Source organism: Rhinatrema bivittatum, chromosome 1 (genome assembly GCF_901001135.1).
Source record: "Rhinatrema bivittatum chromosome 1, aRhiBiv1.1, whole genome shotgun sequence".
Taxonomy (NCBI): Eukaryota; Metazoa; Chordata; class Amphibia; order Gymnophiona; family Rhinatrematidae; genus Rhinatrema; species Rhinatrema bivittatum.
This window is the reverse complement of record NC_042615.1, coordinates 461,528,665-461,550,621: the sequence shown is the minus strand read 5'-3', so window position 1 is coordinate 461,550,621 and position 21,957 is coordinate 461,528,665. Positions and strand designations below refer to the sequence as shown.

The 21,957-nt window shown below is 44.3% G+C and overlaps 1 protein-coding gene across 4 annotated transcripts in view; it reads right to left on the bottom strand.

Moving 5' to 3' along the window:
• SNAPC3 (small nuclear RNA activating complex polypeptide 3) overlaps positions 1 to 21,261 on the bottom strand; it is a 64,387-nt gene extending 43,126 nt beyond the window's left edge. For 2 of the 4 annotated variants that reach the window (XR_003857387.1, XM_029605861.1), the window contains exons 1-4: positions 20,679 to 21,261; positions 10,117 to 10,197; positions 9,660 to 9,744; positions 4,718 to 4,822 (exon numbers count right to left, since the gene is read on the bottom strand). Coding sequence is in view for 3 of the 4 variants with exons in the window: in XM_029605861.1 (XP_029461721.1) it covers positions 4,718 to 4,822; positions 9,660 to 9,744; positions 10,117 to 10,197; positions 20,679 to 20,932 (525 nt within the window). In the remaining variant the exon portion in view is untranslated. The remainder of the gene's footprint in view (positions 1 to 4,717; positions 4,823 to 9,659; positions 9,745 to 10,116; positions 10,198 to 20,678) is intronic. The other 2 variants (XM_029605873.1, XM_029605851.1) reach the window with 2 other exon arrangements.
• Between the last annotated feature and the right edge of the window lie 696 nt (positions 21,262 to 21,957).

Below are 21,957 nucleotides of genomic sequence, written 5' to 3'. Positions count from 1 at the left end.
TCTGCATTAGGAAAACTAATTTCAGCCAATAATTCGAGCTTAAGGCTTAAGCTTCCTTGGGGATGAAGGAAGGAACCGTGCATAGCGAGATTCTATCCTCGTAGATTCTAAGGAAAGGATCCCGACATGAAATCCAGCAAGCAGAACAAATGACGACCAGGAAGACGGTCTTCAAGTTCAAAACTTTTACTGTCGCTCTGCGTACAGGTTCAAAGGGAGTTCTACAAAGCACACGAAGCACCAGGTTTAAACTCCAACCCAGACACAACTAGCGAAAGGGAGGGCGTAAATGTTTAGGATGAGCCGCCAGCGAACGACAATGAAACCTGCCAAGCAAGACACCTAAGGCCGCTACCTGGACCCGAAGGGAACTGAATGCCAAATCCTTAGCCAGCCTCTGTTGAAGGAAATCCAACACTTGGGGAATATTCGTTGATAAAGGATCCAAGGAACGCTGCAGGCACCACACCTCAAAAAGCTTCCAGACTAACATAGGTCATAGAAGTAACCAGTCGTCGCGCCTGAAGAAGAGTGGAAATGACCTGTTCTGAATATCCCCTCAATTGCAATCGTCGCCTCTCAAAAGTCAAGCCGCGAGAGAGAAGTGATCCTCCCGATCCAAAAATATTGGCCCCTGCTGGAGCAGATGTGGGAGACGAGCCAGCTGTAGGGGACCTTCCAGAGCAATTCGAACCAGGTCTGCGAACCATAGGCGACACGGCCACCAGCACCACGCTGCCTGGATGTTTCTCTATGCGACGGAGAAGCCGACCAATCAGAGGCCAGGGGGGAAGGCATAGAGAATTCCCGTGGGCCAAGGGCACACTAGGGCGTCTGATCCTACCGAGCCCACCTCTCGTCGGCAGCTGAAGAAGCGCTCTATCTTCGCATTGGCCCAAGTAGCCATCAGATCCAACTGAGGCATGTCCCACCTGGCGCAAATGAGGTTCCAAGCTTCGCGAGATAGCTCCCACTCCCCCGGATCAAGTTATTGCCTGCTGAGGAAATCCGCTTGAACATTCTCCACCCCCACGACATGCGATTCCTTTCAGGTGGTGCTCCGCCCAGGCGAACAAAAGCCTTGCTTCCAGCGCTACCGTAAGACTCCTTGTCAGTTGATGTAAGCCACCGTCGTTGCGTTGTCTGAGAACACTCGAACCATTCTGTTTTTCGACTAGGGGCAGGAATGCTCACAGGGCAAGTCGGATCACCCTTGTCTCGAGGCGGTTGATGGACCAGGATCTCTCTGTTGGGGACCAGAGGCCTTGAGCAGACTTGTTTAAGTAAACCATTCCCCAGCCTGACAGGCTGGCATCTGTGGAGATTACCATCCAGTTCGATGGGTCCAGATCCACCCCCTTCTCCAGGTTGCTGCGTGAGAGCCACCATGACAGACCAACTCTGGGAGCAGCGGCAATGGTAGATGGAACTGTTCCGACACCGGGCTTCACCTCGACAACAGCTCACGCTGCAACGGACGAGCGAACGCCCACAGGACCAAATCCAAGGTGGAGGCCATGGATCCCAGGATTTGTAAATGATACTAGACTGTAGGAGCCTCCCTCTGAAGGAGGATCCTGACCTAATCCTGCAACTTCGTCACATGATCAGATGCCAGGAAAACCATGCCTCGAGAGGTATTGAAAAGCGCTCCCAAGTAAACCAGCGACTGAGTGGGCTCCAAGTGGCTTTTCTGCACATTTATGATCCAGCCAAGCGATTGTAAGATGAATATCACCCTCTGGACCGATCTCTCACAATCCTCCCTTGACTTCGCTCAAATCAACCAGTCGTCCAGGTATGTGAACTAGGACCCCCTCCTTGCGAAGGAACTCCGCCACGACCACCATGACCTTGGTGAAAGTGCATGGAGCCGTCGCCAGGCCGAAAGGAAGGGCTCGAAACTGGAAACGTTGACCCAGGACCTTGAACTGCAGATAATGTTGGTGATCCTGCCAGATCGGAATGTGCAGATACGCCTCAGTGAGATCCAGTGACGTGAGGAACTCCTCTTTCTGCACAGCGGCCACCATTATCCTCAAGGTTTCCATTCGAAACAGGGGATCTGAAGACACCGGTTCACCTTCTGCAGATCTAGAATGGGACGAAATGAGCCCTCCTTCTTGAGAACCACAAAATACACAGAGTACCGGCCCTGGCCCTGTTCTGCCAAGGGAACTGGGACAATGGCCCTTAGATCGAGAAGCCAGTGCAAGGTCACCTGGACTGCCTCACGCTTGCTGCGGACTCCATAAATGCCTCTCGAACCGAGCGTGAAAACTCGAGCGTAACCGTCCCTGACCACTTCCAAGACATAGCGGTCCGAGGTAATCCTTGCCCACTCTGCATAAAAGCTAGACAATCTGTTTCCTACAGCTTTGACGGTGGAATGGGTACCCGTGGCCTCATTGGGAGGGCTTTCCACTCCCTGCTCCGAGGCTCGGGGCTCTTTGCCAGGACGGCGTCGGCCACGAAAGGATTGCTGACATCTCGGAGTCTGCTTGGACACAAACGGAGCAGAGTATCTGGCCGCCCGGAATCTGTGTGAATTCCAAAAGCGAGCCAGAGGGGGAAACACTTTCCTCGAATATCTTTTATCCTCTGGTAACCTGTTGCCTTTGGACTCTCCCAGTAGCTTGACTAATTGGTCCAGATCTTCCTCGAAAAGGAGCTTGCCTTTAAAGGGATGGGTGCAAAGCTGGGACTTGGAAGACAAATCCGCTGACCAATTTTGCAACCAGAGGAGGCACCATGCTGCCACCACGGACACCATGCTACATATGGCGGTAAGCACCAAATCATACAAGGTGTCCACCGCATATGCGATGCCTGCTTCCAGACACTCCCGCTTCCAGACACTCCCGGGTTACCAACTTGCGGACCTTCTTGGGTAAAGGGAAGGATGTTGTCGGCTCCCAAATCCCATCCAGGACCAGGTTAACTCCTTCACTGTCAGACTCCTCTTGAGAGACCTTAAGCCCCAGAACCTCCAATACCTGGGGAATAAGGGGGCGCAGCTCATCACGCTTAAACAGAAGCACCATGCTGGGATCATCCCCGTCCAAAGGAGGACATTCGTCTGCATCCAGGTCATCTTGTGGTACATCACCCAGATCGACACCTGGTACCAGGTCCAGCTGAACCCCAGAATCCGGAACTCCACCCTGCGGAGTTAGCGGCCTAGCATCGACTGCCGGCCTATGCTGGTCCCCATGGTGCTGCTGAGGTTCCGTGGGACCCACTAACACCCGCTTGGGCAGAAGCTCCGACAGGACCCCCTGGCGAGCTGGTCTCTTAAAGGCCGCCTGCTTCCTAGCCAGGAAAGCCTGATGCAGAAGGAGGATAAATTCAGGGGAAAACTCCCCCGGGACACTGGCACATCATCACCAAAGGAGTAATCCTGCTCCATAGGGGCTAAAATGGGGGGGGGGGGGGGGAAATCCTCCTCCCGCGATCCCCGCTGTGGAGGCTCCCCCCCCCCCCCCCCCCCTCGGGAGGGAGCACCGGCCCAGCCGACCGAAGACCTGATTTTCTCAACCTGAGGAGGAACCCTCCTGGCCCGAACTGCAGCCCGGGCAAAGGGAGGCTGCACCCAATGTGCGGCAGGGCATTAGCGGTGCCGCACAGCTATGCAGTCTGGGCGAGAAAAATCAGGCGCGTCGGGCCTAAAGCGCAGCTCCCAGAAGCAGAGAGGTGCAGAAAAAACCACCAAGGAGAAAACAGACCGCGCAACGTGGCTGCCGACCCACACCAGAAATTTCTTCTCCTTCCCCCGCCGACAAAGCGCCCGGAGCCCCGGGTGCCGACAAAACTGCGTGGGAAGACCAGCTGCTCATGGCCCGTCCCCAGCGCAGATACCTTACCTCAGTCCAAAGAAAACCTTTTTTTTTTTTTTAACTTGATGAAGTCAGCCTTAGAGGAGCAGGGATCCGAAGGAGCAGCTTCGGAGTGTGAGGGAGCCAGGAGCCCCTGGCTATCAAGCACATTGGCCTGTTGCGGACGAAGCTTCAGTCGGGGGTGTCCAACCACTCAGTCTCCCGGCTTCCACTGAGGGATGGCCCACGATGGTGCCTAACACCTCAGGGAGCTAGCCTACCAACAATCTAACATTCTTTCTTTCTTTTTTTTTTTTTTTAATTAACTAACAGACTGCAGGAGTGCACCTCTACCCTCTGCTGGAGTCAGAGAAATACTGAGGGACTGCAGGCGGCACTCTCATATATGTAGCAGTGCCCAAAGTTTTGCTCTCTGACTCCATCTGCTGGTAGGGAGGCACAACCCACTGGTCTGGACTGATCTGGGTATGTTCAGGAATTATATTTTCTCCCATCTATTTCTGCCCACTTTCTAAGACTGAAGGGAAATCCCAAATCCTTGCCATCTTCTGGGAGTATCTTGTCATTATAAGAGCACTCCACGTTCCATTAAAGGAATATTTCAACTTGCACAGCTATAAAACTTCTAAAACTTGCCAAAATCTTTTTTGTTTCCTCGAAAACAGGTGCACAACTGGGCAGCTCCCTGTTTCCCTCCACCATCAGTCTATTGGCATCTAAGGAAAGCAAACAGTTGATGACACTTTGAGCTAGGAGTGGCTATGGCTGTGACTGACAGCTGGCTGGCCCTCACTGAGCTCTCAGCTGCCTCACCTTTGAGCCAACAGAAATAGAATTTGTGGCATGATTCGCCAGGGCTGAAAATTATGCCGATTACCCACCTTTTGAAATATAACAGGATAAAAGACGTTCAAGGTTAAGACCAGCTCTCCTTCTTCCACTAAATCTGACTGATTTTGAGGCTTCTTTCCCAGTGCCTGAGACTCCTTGAAGAAAAAAAAAAAAAAGACAACATAATACAAATTTGGTGTGATAACCTTAGTTTACTATGTTTACATGGCTGAACCAATAGCCACAGAACATATCTTCTGGTGCACAACCACGGCAAACAGCCCCACCGCTTCTCCCAAACTGTTTGCCACCCTTGCCCTGTCCCTCACCACCATGGCATCACAGCTGCTGCACTGCAATCTCCCCTCAGTTTTCTCCCTCCCTTCCTGTAGGCATCCAAACCCTCCCTCCCCTCACTGCCACAGCCCACATTCACCATGTGGTCGAGCAGTACCCCCATGTTCCTGGACCTTTTCTGTGGCTTGTGGCTCAGAGTTTTTTTTAAAAAAATAAATAAATAATAACGTAGTGGTGGGAGGAGGTGGAAACAGATACATGGAGGGAGGCGAGAAAACATGAAGAGAGGGAGGGAGGAGGAAGAACAAGAGGCACATGAAGAGGAAGAAAAGAGGTGATCCTGGGACTGAAGGGAGAAGAGGAAAAACTGATCCCCAGATTTTACCTGCTGTACCAATTTATGCTGGCTACCAATTACAGATTGTCTTTGAGGTGCAGAAATCTTGGGGTTATAATGGATTTAAAACTAACATTTAAATCCCAGATTGTGTACAGTGAATATGGGGTTCTTTAAAACTTAAGACATTAATGGCCTTGAGGTATGTACTGCAATCTTTTATTTTGGGGCAATTGGTCTATGGCAATAGTCTATTTTGGTCTTCCCAAAAAATCAAATCAGAGCCTTACAATTATTGCAGCATGGATTCTGACATGGGCAGAACGTGCTGAACATATTTTACCTGTTTTACACTATCTTTCCCGGCTCCCAAATAGCTATACTGAGATGATCTGATACTAATCTGCTAGGAAGTCCACCTGGGGCGTTCTTTTACAACTCCTAAATCATGCAACAGTTTGGCAGCAGAATTGTGCGCTAAGATAGACGTCAAAGTTTTCAGAAAGCAGATAAAAGCCTCTTGGAAATTTGACTTTAACTGAATTATTTTCTGTTTCTAGAATTTAGTTTTTACTGTTTTTCTATTGTTTTATTTTGTCTCATTTTGAAACAAATGGAGAAATATGTATAACTATTATGAACGTTTTGTATTCAGAGTTGAACATATGTTAGATAGCTGCAAAATAATGCCAAATAAATAAATGAGAGATTTAACTACAGAAAATTTAGGAGACTGAGGAATGTGAGACAATACAAAAAATGCCTTTGCGATAGGAACTGAAATGAAAGACAGGCCATAGTGAGAGGGTAGGGTAAGCACAGAGAAAAAAAATGACGATTGAAAATTAAAAGAAAAAACAGTCAAGGAAAGTTAAATGAAGAAATGAAAATATATATTATCCACCACACAAAAAAGTGTGGAACATTTTAAATTGTTTCTATAAACATGGCCTTATTGTACACATCAGGGAGTGTAACACACATGCTGGGGCTGGCACACTGGCTCAGAGGGACATGGGGTCATTTCTGGGGCCACTGAGGACTGGGGATGCTGTGGAAGCAGCAGTCACAGCCCCAGGAAAGAGTTGCAATGGTGACACCTAGTGGCCAAACTCAGGATCCATGATAGCCTGGGTTCCAGAAGGAGCCGCGCTTTGTGGCCCACTGGGCTGAGTTGGGAGGAAACATGGAATGATGGGAAAAAAATAAAAGCTCTAAGGTAACTGCGAATGAAGGCTTCTGGCACCATAGCCCAACAAAGGCCAGTGCTTAGTGAGCTGGACGTACAAGAACAGGAGGAAGCTTCTGGGATCCCCATTCCCCCAAAAGTACTAAGTTATAAAAAAGGATGCTAGAATATGCAAATAGAGCCAGGGTATGCAGAAAAATGATCCTTAGAATCTCATAACCCTTGCTGCAGAATCAATCCCTGCACTGCCCTCAAAAATGGGGGACCTTGATGGCAACGCTGCGAGGAATTACACAAGCATTTGCACAGGGTATACGCGTACAGTCAAACTGAACAGCAGGCGAGTTTCCCCTCACAGAGCAAAGAAAGGTCGCTCTGGACTGGAGTAACCAGCAGACTGAAAGGAAGTCTACAGCGGATGTGTTTTGAAGACTATAACCATGTGAATATAACCATTTGAAGCAGCAGTTTCTACCGCAGGAGAGAGTAGTTGGCACAACAGTTAGCGTAATAGATTAGCAACAGGAAAGCCAGGTTCAAATCTTGGATGCAGAGTATATGTTTACATTTAGCCCCATGACAGTCACATGTTCAGTGTGTCTCGCATATGAGAACCATTTGTCAGGTGTATCCCGGCCGAAAAAAGGGTGAGAACCACTGCTCTAGGATATAAATGTTTAGATCTTTAAGTTTGTCCTTATATTCTTTAAAAAGATCTCTGGCATTTATTAACCACCCTTTGGATAGACTCCATCCTGTTTATATCCTTTTGAAGGTGAGGTCTCTAGAACTGTATAGTGTACTCCAAATGAGGTCTAACTAGCTCCCCTATAAGGAAAGACTAAAAAGGTTAGGACTTTTCAGCTTGGAGAAGAGAAGGCTGAGGGGGGATATGATAGAGGTGTTTCATCATGAGAGGTCTAGAATGGGTAAATGTGAATCGATTATTTACTCTTTTGGATAATAGAAGGACTAGAGGGAACTCCATGAAGTTAGCATTTTTTATTTATTGATTTTTGTATACCGACGTTCATGTACACACGTCACATCAGTTAACAATTAATCACAAATGAGCAATTAAGAACATTTGCATTTCAAAATATAAAAAACTAAATACATTAAATACATAAAATCTTAATAAACAAGCTAAAAAGGTAAAAATAATCAGTAAAAAAAATGTAGCACATTTAAAACTAAATCGGAGAAAATTCTTTTTCACTCAATGCACAAACTCTGGAATTTGTTGCCAGAGGATGTGGTTAGTGCAGTTAGTGTAGCTGGGTTTAAAAAAGGATTGGATAAGTTTTTGGAGGAGAAGTCCATTACCTGCTATTAATTAAGTTCACTTAGAGAATAGCCACTGCTATTACTAGCAACAGTAACATGGGATAGACTTAGTTTTTGGGAACTTGCCAGGTTTTTATGGCCTGGATTGGCCACTGTTGGAGACAGGATGCTGGGCTTGATGGACCTTTGATCTGACCCAGTATGGTATGTTCTTATGTTTTTAGGGAACACATGGACTTTTTAGTACACATGCATGTACTATAAAGTCTGCAAGTTACACACTTAACTTTAAAATGAATGAAACAAATACACTAATATACAGGGACATCACCACCTCTCTTTTTCTGGGGACTGTTACTCTCCCTATGCAGCCAAGCATCTTTCTAGCTTTTACTGTCACCTTATCCAACCATTTTGCCACCTTGAGATCATCAAATACGATCATCCTCAGCTGCCTCTTGTTTCATACATAGAATTTCATCCCTAGACTGTACCACTCCCTTGGGTTTTTGCAGCTCAAAGGCATAACTGCATTTTTTTAGCATTAAAATTTAGTTGCTAGATCTAGACCATTCCTCAAGCTTCATTAGATCCCTCCTCATATTTTCCACACCTTCCTGGATATCTGCTGCAGATTTTGTCATCACCTGCAAAAAGACAAACTTTACCCCCAATAGTCCTTTCGAAATATCACTTACGAAAAAGCTGAAAGTACCCATCCCTACAGCACACAACTAAACTTTGCCATCTCTCACTCAACCAGTTTCTGCACCCAATCAGTCACTTTAGGGCAGACACCAAGGATGAACAATGACTTTATAAATTTCCTAAGGAGTCTCCCACGAGATACTCTGTCAAATGCCTTCTGAAAATCCATACACACTGTATCCACCAGCTCACCATTACCTACTTATTTACATAAAAAACAAAAAACTAAACTAAAAGATTGGTAAATAAGAATTCCCTTTGCTAAAATGATGTTGGCTCCTCTGCACAAAGCCAAGTCTATCTATATGACCAGTGATTTTGTTTTTAAGAATGGCTTCTACATTTTGCCCGGCAAAGACATCAAGCTCACCAGTCTATAGTTTCCCTGGATCACCTCTAGAGCATCACATTTGGGTACCTTCCAAGCTTCACGTATCATGGCTGTTTTAAATGAGAGGTTACAGATTATTAGTAACGGGTTAGCAATTTCATAATTTTGGTCCCTTTAGAACTCTGATGTGGATGCCAATCCAGTCCTGGTGATTGTTACTGTTTGTCAATCCTCCCTTATAACAGAGATTTGTTTTAGTTGTTCAGAATCTCCACCATTAAAGGATGTTTCAGTTGTGGGTGTGCTCCCAATATTCTCCTGAATAAAGACCTTGGTCTCCCTGAGCACTCCTTGGTTTGTATTGCATTTATTGGATCACACCCAACAAGTTTAATGTGGTCAAACTTCCTCTTCCTTGTGGTCTATCTCCACACGGGTGTTCCTTAGGTCTGCGCTAATCACTATGCTCGTTAAATTCTACATCTGGTCAGACTGCATGGTGTTTTCTTTTTAACAGCTTGCATACTTGTTTCTGGGTTTCCCCCACCCCCCCAGAATGAGGATGTTTTATGTTCCCAGCATAGAATATGAGATAGTGCAGGATATACATTTTTTTTTAAATAAATAAATTGGTCACACATGAAATATTTTACCTGCAGAGGTATAGCCAACAGACTCTTATCTGTGCATGTGAGGCTAATTAAGTTTTAGCATAAATGGAAGTAGCTCAAATCATTGCATAGTACAGAGTTTGGTGCCTACAGGCTTGGAGACCGACGTTCAGTCTTCTCCGCCCAAGAGCACACTGGGGAAATCCAGCCGGGGGAGGAAAGCACAGCTTACCAGCTCGTATGTAAATGTCTCCTGTCTGCAGGGACGGTCTACAATGATGGTTTCCTTGCGTCTCTCCAGCACCTTCTTTCTAATTCTACAATGCAAGAGTAAAAGAAAACAAAAAGGATATTGTTATATTCCATAGCATTGTCCAGGTTTTCTGCCAAGCCTTCCAAATTTTCAGATTAAGTATCGTACTCCATGAGTGCCAATTTGCTTTTAATGACACATTTTTCTCTAATACTTATATTTGTTTTCCCCAGAAAAGGAAGCCAGACCAAGTGGCAACTGCTCAACGCAGTTGGATATTCAGGGGCTGCCACTTAGCCGGCTAAGCAGCATTGAATACTGGCCTCCTCAAGTTTTGTGCAGTGAGGAGCATGCACAGCCAGAGTTTATTACTAGAAGTTTCTTTAGAAAGTGCCATCTCCTGGGGGAGCTATTTACACTGCAAAATTCAACATACCCCAGAGTTACCAGTTCGGTGTCTTCAGGGATGATATTGGGATCCACATCATCTTCTTCAAAGCATTTTAGTGAGTCAGTACTGAAGAGAAGAAAAAAACAAGCAGAGAGAGTTACCAGATTTTCAGCTTATTTCCCCCCCTCTTTCTTGTTTGCCCTGTTCTGCAAGGTGTGTGTTTCTCCCCCATATGGTTGTCAGTAGGAAGCCACCACCAATACTTTCCAAGTCTTTTTTTTTTTTGTGTGTGTGAATATTTTTATTATTACCAGCTTTTCAAGATACAGTTAACAATTCTCGTAATACATAACAAGGGCAGCAATCTGATAGAACATATACAACAAATGAGAACGCAGATAGACATAACTGTATAGCTATTTGCGAGGTGGATTAAACAGGCTTAAAGCTAGGGTTCAATGAATAGCTATAAGTTCCCTGCTAATTTCCAATTTTAGTTTTAGTATGTCAACCCCCTTTCCCCTCCGAGGCACTTACAACTATGACTAGGACCTTCTTCCCTTCATGTGGTGTTTGCCAATTACAAGCCAGGATATACAAAGATTCACAAGGATATACAAAGGATATACAAAGATTCACATGGATTCAGGAGCTGGACGTACATATTGCAAGTTACAGAACAGGAGCATAAACAGAAGTTACCCACAATTTCAGTTAATGGAGATGCATAAAAAATGTAAAAATTGAAGGGTTTCCAGAGATAAAGTATTTATGTAGTCTCCCCAAATTAGTTGCATCCGATTGTATTGTTTGTCAGACAACTTTTTCGCTGTGAGATGTTCCATATGGAATTGTTGCTTCCAAGATACCATTAGGAGTGTTGTTTGTACTGTCCACTGGGAGAGAATAGCAGATTTGGCAGTGAGCAAGATGTTATCCAGAAGGCATGACTTAGCTTCAGTTAGGTCCAGCAAAATTTGATCATATAGCCCAAACAGCCAGATATTTGGGTGTAAGGGAATATATTGGTTCCACATATCTTGTAGGCCGCTCCAGAACTCTTGTAAAATAGGGCAGGTCCAAAAACAGTGTATGAAGTCTGGGGTTGAGCCAGAGCAAAGCAAGCAGTTTATAGCAGACACAGCACCCATATAGTAGGTATGCTGTTGTGCAAAGTAAGCATGATGGAGGAACTTGCATTGTTTATCCTGCATATTCACATTTTCTACAATAGTTGGAATTCTCTGGAAGCAGTATACCATAACTGAAGATGTTAAAGAGAGGAAAGGTTCCTTGTTCCACTTTGCTGACAGAGCCGGTATGAGCGGGTTCAATGAGATTTCTATTAACACTTTATAAAATTAAGAACATTTTAATCTTTTTCCATCTTTGCCACATAAAAAGTTATGTATTTCGTGATAATTAAGTAGTAGATTTGTCTTCATCTCCTCGAATATAAAGTGTCTTAACTGTAAGTATCTATAATAATCACAGTTTGGAAGTGAGTACAGATTCTTGAGCTCTTGGAAGCTTATCACAAAACCCTGGCCGGACCCAGAACTGAAGAGTTGAGAAAGCCTCACTAGGCCTTTTTCATTCCAATGCCGAAATATGGCTTCCTCCATCCACGGGCGAAACAGAGGGCAACCCCATATTGGTAGACAAGCTGTTGACCCTGATGACATTTGTAACATCTTACGCACTCGTTTCCATGCCATGCGGAATGGGTGGATAACCACACTAGAGGTTATATGGTGAGAAAGCATTCTACTATCTACGTGTAACACTGCCCCTAAAGCTAGAGAGGCTACCCAGAGTTTATAATGCTTTAATGGAGAACAGTAAGCAGTGTCAAAGATCCAGTCATATATATGCCTAATTAGACTCACTTGATTATAAATAGCTAAGTTAGGACAATTAAGTCCCCCTTCTTTTTTAGGCCGCATTAAGAACTCCAGTGGAATTCTAGCTCATTTTCCTCCCCAGAGGTATTTCTTCAGTTCCCTATTGATATCCAGGATGTCTCCCCTTTTTAGCCATATTGGTAACATATTGAAGACATATAACCATTTCGATGTTTCCATCATTTTTAATAGGAGTATTTTACCTGAGAGGGATAAAGGTAAAGTACGCCAGGATTGTAAGTTTTTAATCAGTTTCTTTTTTGGAGAGTTATATTCAGCTCATATAATTGCTTAGGGCTGAGATATACATACCCAAGTATTTTAGTTCCGAGGAGACCCATTTTAATGGGAATGGACCTGGCCAGGAGGAGCATAAAGCACATCCAGCACCTCAGATTTTTCTTGATTTACCTTTAATCCAGCAAAGTGCCCAAAAGCTTGTTGTATCTCCAGGACTCGCAGCAGAGAAGTTGTGGGGCTTCTCAGGAATATTAACATATCGTCAGCAAATGCCGCAACAGTGAAGTTACTATTATTGTATGTAAAACCCCGTATCATAGGTGAGTTTGGCTAGCTTTCGATGTAACGGGTCAATGGATAATATGTATAGAATCAGTGATAACGGGCACCCCTGGCGCACCCCTCGCTGAATGTGAATAGCCTCAAACAGCATCATTCGCTACAATATGGGAAGTAGGGCATCGATATATAGATATGTAATTTAAAATTGGGCCAGTGAACCCAAACTTCCCTAAACCTGAAAACATATACTCCCAAGACACCCTATCAAAGGCTCTCTCGAAATCAAAGCCTACCGCTATTGTGGGAGCGTTAGCCAAGTGAGAAGTCTTGATTGCCAAAATAAGCCTAATAACATGAGACCCAGCATAAGGATTTTTTACAAATCCTGCTTGATATGAAGAGACAAGAGTAGGGATAATTGAGCTTAAACGTAAGGCCAGGATGCGAGCATATAATTTTAGATCGCAGTTGAGCAGGGATATCGGCCTGTATGAAGAGGCTAGAAGAGGATTTTCCCTGGTTTCAGGAGAATGGTTATATGAGCTTTGCTAAAATTAGAAGGGAAACTCACTTTGGAACATGCATCTCCGAAGAAAAGACTCAGGGATCCACCTAAATGTGGGCATAGTATCTTATAGTAATCTGCTGTGAACCCGTCGGGTCCCGGTGCTTTATGGTACTTACTAGTCTTTATTACTCCCCAGACCTCTGGCCTCTGAGATGGGTTGATTTAAATATTCTAGCTGTGTGGTTGATAGCTGGGGCAGCTACAGGTCTTGGAAGAACTCGCTTTCGTCCCCACTATTGCCCTCTCTATCTTCTTTGTAGAGTACTTGTAGAATTGTTGGAGCACCTCACAAATATCAGAATTGTTTGTGACTATTTGCCCATTGTTCGTTTTTAATCTGCCAATGAAAGCCCTCCTTCTCTTGGCAGGCACTAGTCTAGCTAGAAGTTTACCTGACTTGATGCTAAATCGCTATAAATTGTGCTCTGAGTGTTTAAACAAGCCCAATACGACTCACTGTTGGCAGAGGAGGGATTGTCGGCTAGTCTTCGTTTAGCAAACTGAAGTTGGGATTCTAGCGCTATAATAGAACTGTTTAACTGCTTGCTCTTCTTGATTGTATACGCTATATCATCCCCACGTAGAACTACCTTACTTGTCTCCCAAAATAAGGAAGGGCTTTCTAGATGTTGGCTATTATGGGAGAATTCCTCCTACTTTTGTCTGAGATACTGATAGAAATTTTTATCTTCATTTAAATGGCTAGGGAACTGCCAGGTTTTAGGGAGTGCTCTTTCAGAGGAAAACCATATCTCTACCCATACTGGTGCGTGATCAGCTATGACTATGGGGTCTATGTCCGCTGTTTTCACTTTAGAAAAAAAATCTCTCATTAGAAAAATATTATCTACTCTCGACATTGAATTGCGAGCTCTAGATACGTGAATGTACTCCCTTACCTCAGGATGTAATACCTGCCATATGTCCAGGAGCTGAAGTCTTCTGCATACATATGCCACACCTGACTTAGGCCTTAATTTGTATCCTTTAGGGCACGAAGATCTGTCTAGTTTAGCATCATGTATGCAATTAAAGTCTCCTGCAAGGATCAATTCTTCTTGTAGGTTATTAAAAAGTAAATTAATTAAATTTGTGAAAAACCCTTGATCAAAAATGCTAATTTACCTACAATTATAACGTAACTACTCTCTGGGTGTTTTAGTTTCTTAGTGACTATTAAGGGAGTATTTTTATTTACCAAAATTGCTACACCCCCCCTTTTTCCCCTTAGTAGGGGAAAAGTAACACGCAGCAGCCCTTTCTCTACATAGGTTAAGGCTTTCTATTGAATTCAGGTGGGTTTCCTGGATGCAAGCAAGGTTCACTTTAAAGCACTGGAGGTGCTGAAAAACCTTTTTCCTTTTTATGGGGGAACCCAACCCATCTATATTCCATGAGATAAATCTGTATTTACCTCCCAGGTCCTAAGTCAGAAAGAATATTGTTGAGACAATTGAGTTGGTAAATGAAAGAGGGTAGGCCCCCAGCCTGGTCGCCCCCCTTGTATAATGTGATCCTAGCCTCCAGAATCCAGGATTCCCAGCCATATATATATGCATATTGGCAATGCAATCCCTGTTGAAACACCATATAAATGACAATAAAACTATATAAGTGCTCGGACCCCTTAAACATCCCTTTCCCTCCCCAAAACTTTCATTAAGCCCGCAAAGACTCAGTGAGTCCATAATAGAGATTATACTTAAATGTGTCTGGGTGTCGCACCCTTCCTCCACCACCCTATCCAACTGCTTCACTAACCATGTGTAAAAGACCAATGTCACTTATTAATCTCAGCCTGAAGCCGTTTTGCTGCCTCCGGTGTGTCACAGGAGGCCCATTTCCCTCCGAAGAATACTCTCAGCTTTGCCGGAAATTGTAAAGAAAAGCGGATTTGTTTCTCAATCAGTGTGCTACACAGAGGGAGAAGGCTCTTCGCAAAGACGCAACTCTAGCCAAGTAGTCAGGCGCCAGCCTTACCGGAGACCCTTGGAGCTGTAAATTTGTAGCTATTCGTGCCGATTGTAAAAAAAAAAAAACCTAGCTCTGTTTATGGTGGTAGTTCAGTATCTTAACGATGACGATTCGTGGTTTCGCAGCAGCGGTGTTACATGCACCTAGGCGGTGGGCCCATTCAATTTCTAGCGAGGTTTTAAGCTCTGGTAGGCCCAACACATCCGGCAGCCAGTCCAGCAAAAATTTGTGCAGTGCACTCTCCGCCATTGTCTCCGGGATTCCAATAAATCTAAGGTTCGACCTTCTCGATCTATTCTCAAAGTCATCAATTTTTTCCGAGTGTTCCTTGAGGGAGTTTTCTAATTTATATACACGATTGGTAAGTGTCGTCATGTCTTCTAAAACCTTGACCTAATCCAGCTGTGGCGCATATTTGGCTATAGTGGCTTGAAGAGAAGATAATTACTCCGAAATGCCCGATAGTTTACCTTCCAGGGCTGCGATGACTGCCTCTTTAATTTTAAGCGTTGTCTGGTGCAGATGCGAGCAGTTTCCCTGGCCCTCACCACTATGGGTTTCTGCAATCGCTGCCATCTTCCCTTCTTGCACACGCAGTTTTTCTCTCTCCCGTTTAGCAGGTTTCACCAGCATTGCAATCCAGTTGCAGAGGGCGATTTTTGCATGAAATTTGTAATCGACATAAGCGACCACGAAGGAGAGAACTTTCCAAGCCCCAAGTTGGCTCTGTCTTAAGGATGGTGGTGGATTAAGGGATGCGGCACCCAGAGTTAGCCCAGACGCGTCTGTTCCAGCTCACCACATCACGTGATCTACTTTCCAAGTCTTTATACAAACTTTGCCCATCCAAGGACCACATACTGCAGCTAGATGCTATGGCTGGGACAAGAACTTTATAACTATATAGTTGATTATATATATAGATACACATAGTTATAAATATAGCACAGCCAGGGAGATAGTGCATCAATCTAGGTAGAGAGAACATGGTACAAATCTTCTCTTCTTTCACCTTTCATCCCTCCAGTTACTGATGGTAACTGTGCTGTTTGTATGTATGACTGTGCATGTAAAATTGGCCCCCGGAAACCAACCCATCCCTCAAACCTCACCCTGAGTTACTAGTGCCCCCTCTTACAGTGGTATAAATAGTTTACTTTTTTGTGACCCTCTACAGAGGCTGGCTCTCTCTCTCTCTGGCAGCCCAAAACGCGATAAAAGCTTGTCTGGGGGTGCGATAATAGCTATGGGAAGCGGTAGCAGGAAAATTACCCTAACCCCCCCCCCCCCCCTTTTTTTGTTTTTTTAATCATGGGTGCTATTTCTGCTATATTTATAGCAGTTTGATGAATCTAGGCCCAAGTGAGCAGCAGCAGCCACACAGAATAGCCCCATATCCTCTGCTTCCCTTTCCTCTTTGGAAGCTCATCAGATGATAGGAGCGACAAAATCCAAGTTATCATCATCCTGTGCACCGAGCTCGAGTATATTAACATTGAACCACTTAGATTTACAAAAATCAAAAAATAAAGCAGTCAAATCCATTTGCCTCTGTTATGGCATGCATGGGCAACCTTATGAGGGTATCATCTTTTTTCATTGATTTTGTCTCTAGACAGAAAACATTTGATAAATCAAGCACAAATGATATACGGTAGCTTCCTTGGATTGCAATTTTAAATGTTTTAGAACAGCATGGAGCAGAGGCATCATTAGCACTGGATACACAGGGCCTGTACTGAAAGTCTCTTTGCCTCCAGATGCTAAAGAAGAGGTCCTCAGGGGCTTCAAGTGTTTCCTGCAGCCATTAGTCAAGGAAGAGAGAGACGTCCAAAAAGTGCCTGTATGTGTGTGTGAGAGTGAGTGTGCATGTGTATATAAGAGATAGAGGTTAAGGTTTGTGTGCCCTCCCCCCCCCAAAAAAAAATCTAGGACAATCTCAGGGTGACTGAAAACCTAAAGTTTCCAGGCATGGAGTTCAGGGGATTTTTTAAAAATCCTTATGAGTTTTAAGTATTAGATATGATGTGTCTGCTGTTTTGAAACATTTTATTGGTGTTTGGTCATTTTTTAAACATTTTTGCATGTATTTTTAACTATTAGATGTTGTTCTATTCATCAGTTGGTTTGACATAGTCTTTTTATTGGTATGGTTGATGTTTATATTTCTTGATTATATTGATGTTTAACCAGTTATGGCGAGGTGTGGGAGTTTCCCCATTGTTGCACTGCATAGAATCTAGATTGTTGTGGCTTCCAGTTCAATTTTTGTCTGCATGTACCATGTTTCTTCGAAAATAAGACAGGTCTTATATTATTTTTAGCTCCGAAAAAAAGGTTAGGGCTTATTTTCAGGGGAGGCCATCCATTGCTCCTACCATGTGACAGGGGCCATTCATTGCTGCTACCATGTGACAGGGGCCGACCAATGGCATCGATAGCCCCGTCACACGGAAAGGGCAAAGGGCCATCGGTGCCATTTTGATTAGTGTCAGCAGACGGCCCGAGAGGGGGACATCGCTCCCGGGACCCCACTGGACCACCAAGGACTTTCGGTAAGTCTTGGGGTGCAACCGCACATCAACCTATAACTAGGGCTTATTTTTGGAATAGGGCTTATATTTCAAGCCCACTCCAAAAATCCTGAAAACTCAAGCTAGGGCTTATTTTCGGGGCAACACGGTATTTAGTTATACTTTACGGTCCCTTTACTCTGTATTTGGTGAGGGTCTATTGGTGTTCTGCATGTGACTGAGGTGAGGTATTTTGCTAGCATGTAATTTCTGCATAGGGATCTATAATAGCCTAATGGGAGGTGTATTGGTGTTGTAGGGCCTTGGATAATATTTGTAGTGTTGCCTTTTTCATGGGTAGGGTTATTACTGTTTGAGTCTGGTAATAAGTGTGTTATGGTATGGCAGGTTTGCTATAGGTTCTAAGTACATGTTTTGCAGGGTTTTGAATTATTAAGCAATATTACTAAGGTGTGCTAATGTATTGTTGTTCCACTGAGGTGACACCAGAGTTTGAATAGTATGTTTCTTTGGGGTGATAAGGGGAAGTGTCCTAGTTCTGCTCTGCAGCCTTTTGTTAAGGGAAATTCTGTGAAAGCAAGGTACTGTAGAACTTGAGGTGCAGGGTTTATATTGGGATTCTGTTCTATCCTGCATGGACCCCAGACTTCACTCACAAAAGAAGAGGTTTATTGATTGATGCTCTTGAATAATTTTAATGGTAGTTTTACTAGACTAGGAGTTTCTCTGTTGCATAGAAGGTTCTTCTCTCTAGAGATACCACTGACATACATGCTTAGCACTTTGCAACAAAATGTGCAAAATGTTTGTAGCAGTGCCTCCTGCTTTATGATGGAGGTGTCCTGTCTTCTACAAACATGGAATTTGGTAAGAGGCAGGTGTGGAGAGAGACAAAGGATCCCAGCCAAGATCAAACTAACAGGCTAATACAGAAACATGGGAGAGTGGGTGCTCCATGTTGAGCGCCCGCTCTCCCGACACAAGCTCAGCCACCTCTCCTGGGTGTGTGATTCATTATTTAAATGAGGGGGTCGAGCTAATAAGGAGGCACTAGGAGCAATAGCACATTCCTATCGCCTCCTTAATAGTGGTAGAGGTGGCTGTCAACAGGTCCGGACAACCAATGCTCAATTTTACCGGCATCTGTTTCCGAACCCGCTGACAGCCATGGGTTAAGAAAATGCATACCGGTAAAAATGAGTGTCTGTTATGCTAACCGCTGATCAGCGGGCAGATTTTTTTTTTTTTTTTTAATTTTTGGTTCCTCCTACTTAATATCGCTAGGATGTTAAGTCAGAGGATGTACAGAAAAGCAGTATTTTCTGCTTTTCTGTACACTTTTCCAGGCTGCTCAGAAATTAACACCTGCCCTTGGGGACTAACTAATAGCATTGTCAATATGCATTGACATGTGATGAGCGCTATTAGTTTTCAGGGAGGTTGGCAGAGCATTTTCAACTCGCTAAACCCCTTACTATATAAGGGGCAATAGACGCATGTCGAAAATGTGTGGCCGAGCCTGTAACTGTGTGGTTTCCCTGTCACAGGTCATATAGGATGATTTCCTGATAACAGCCGTACGGAAATATAGAACAGAGATAATTGAAAATTGAATAGTTAAAAGTGTGATGTCCAATTATCTGTTTTACAGTACTGTTCTGGGGAAGGGGAGAAGCAGTTGATTATGACAAAAATTATCACAATTTTGGGGGGGGGGGGGGGGGGGGGGGAAGAGTTTGAGCCTGTGCGCAGAATCTTTTACCTAACTAGCAATGCCCCTGGCATGGAAGCTGAAAAAGGAGTTACTGATTTCTAGGTTAAGCAAATCAGATTACATAAGGACTCTTATGGGAGACCATAAATGACCCAATATGAAAAAAAAACAAAACCCAACAAACCCCCCCCCCCCCCCCAAAAAAAAACCAAAACAAAAACAAAAAACAAAAAAAACTTACTGGCTAGGAAAAATGTGCTTCCTCAAAAGATGAATTACAAACAAAAATAGAGATAAGCCTAAGATAAATTTCAATTAAGTCTTACCACTTGGCTTTTGAATACATCTTTATTCTAACAAACAGCCTAGAGTTTATACATGTAACAAGCATATATCATGTGTGAAATTTTTTCATATATATTCATATAAAAATGTACAACATATCTTCAAAAACATTTTTTGCACAATAAATCACTCTCCAAATAAGAAAACACAATCACTCACACACATCCTGAAGTACTCCCACAAACATTAATCCCATACAATTTAAAAACCATGTATAGAAATATAAATAAAAGATTATACCCAATAAAAATATCAAACGATCTTTCAAAATGCCCCTTCTTGATTACGATCCCGATCCAAAGAAGGATGGCTTCCCGCAGGATTCTAGATTCTAAAGCGGCATTTTTTAATATCAGCCAACGTGCACGGTACTGCAGGTTGACTCTAGCAATAAGTGCCTGCTCCACTGAAGATACATATCTGTCAAGCAACTGTACTGTTTTCAATAAACTGTACGCCCAACATGATCTTCACAGCCAGTAAATATGGGGCAATTACCTTGCACTGTACAAAGGATGCACTACTGTGACTGCCCTGAGCTTACTTACATTTACATTTTTATTCCACACAAAAATAAAGCACAGAAATTACAAAATAAAATAGACAATCACAAACATCTCCAAGAATAATACAATCAATAAAAATCTAAAATCATTACATTCGGACATCTTGATACAATAAAATTCCGAGCACCACAATCTAAGAGAAAGGTAACGCTCTTCAGTAGAATTAAGCAATAAGCCTAACACCAACAGAAGCCTTTAGCGATCAGAGCAATGGGTTAAGAACCAGGAAAAAACCCAAGGTTCAATCCCACTTTCCCCACTCGTTGCGACCCTGGGCAAGTCCCATAGTCTCTGGTACCTACTGAGATCGTAAGCTCTTCAGGGAAGGGACTTATTATGCTATAGTAAGCTTCCTTGAGCCTTAGAAAGGCGGACAAAGAATGTTAATAAATTAGTATAACATTCATTTTGATATTCCTCTCTTGCACGGTGCCCCCCCCCTATAACTCGCAATAGTGGCAGTCTCTAGGGCCGCGCTACCTGCACAGCAGCTTGAGCTCAGCCGCAGTATCCAGAGCGCAGCCGAACTCCTCGGCCACCGCCGCCACGTCCAGCTCGTCGTCGCCGCCGCGTTGCAGGGAGATCTCCCGGGCTGGCAGGCAGCTCCGCCACAGCCTACCGAAAGCCCCCACGTGGAACACCGCAGTGTTCCGTTCCGTGACCTCGTACTCCGGAACGTCCTTATTGCTGCTCTTGTCCCTAAGAGCACGCTCCGCCTGGCCGCCTTCGGCCATGCTTTCGCCCGCTCTACGCTCAACGTCCCGGCGGCGCGACGCTCAGCATCATGGGAGTGGTAGTTTTGCCAGCCCCCGGCCGATGCCACTTGCCGGGAGCGAAGGCGGGGGGGGGGCTACAACCCCCAGAAATGTGAGGCAGGATGCGGAATTTGAAGGTTGGCTTTCCTCCTGTTGCAAGTAAAAAGCGGCTGGAGGTTTGGTTTAGAAATGAGCTGGAAATCTACAGTGTAACAAACAGGCCCGGCACGCGTTAAACGGGCGCTCAATCCTTTACGTGCTCTGATTCACCTCTCCCGGGTGCCCAATTTACAGGCCGATTCTGTAAGAAACGCAGGAGAACGGCGCTCTGTGTTGAACGCCGCCTGCTCTGCCCATGCGCGCCCAGCCACTTTTCCTGGACGGGCGATCCTATATTTAAACGAGGGGTCGCGCTAAAAGGAGGCGCTAGGAACGATTATGCACTCCTAGCGCCTCCTTAGCCCAGGAGAGGTGGCTCGGTCAGCGGGTTCAGGAAACCGATGCTCAGATTTACAAATGTTGATTTTCTGAACCCACTGACAGTGATGCTGGTAAAATTCAGCGTCCGTTCACCTAACCAGACCAGCTTGCACATTTTATTATTATTATTATTATTATTATTTTTACATTTTTGGTTCCTCAGACTTAATATCGCTAGGATATTAAAAGTTGGAGTTTTCTGGGTTGCTCATAAATTAACGCCTGCCCTTGAGCAGTTGTTAATTTATGAGTGTAAAATGTGTGGATTGGACGCACATTTTGCTTTCAGTAACTGGGGTGACTAACTAATGGCCTCATCAACATGCATTTGCATATAATGAGCGCTATTAGTTTTCAGGTGGTTTGGCTGCTCATTTTCGAGGCACTAAACCCCTTACAGTATATGGGGTACTTAGACGCGGTACTAGACACCTCTTGAAAACACGCAGCCAAACCTGTGTTAAACAGTGCGCACGGCCGAGCACACTTTACAGAATCGGCCTGTTAATATTTAATTTGGTAAA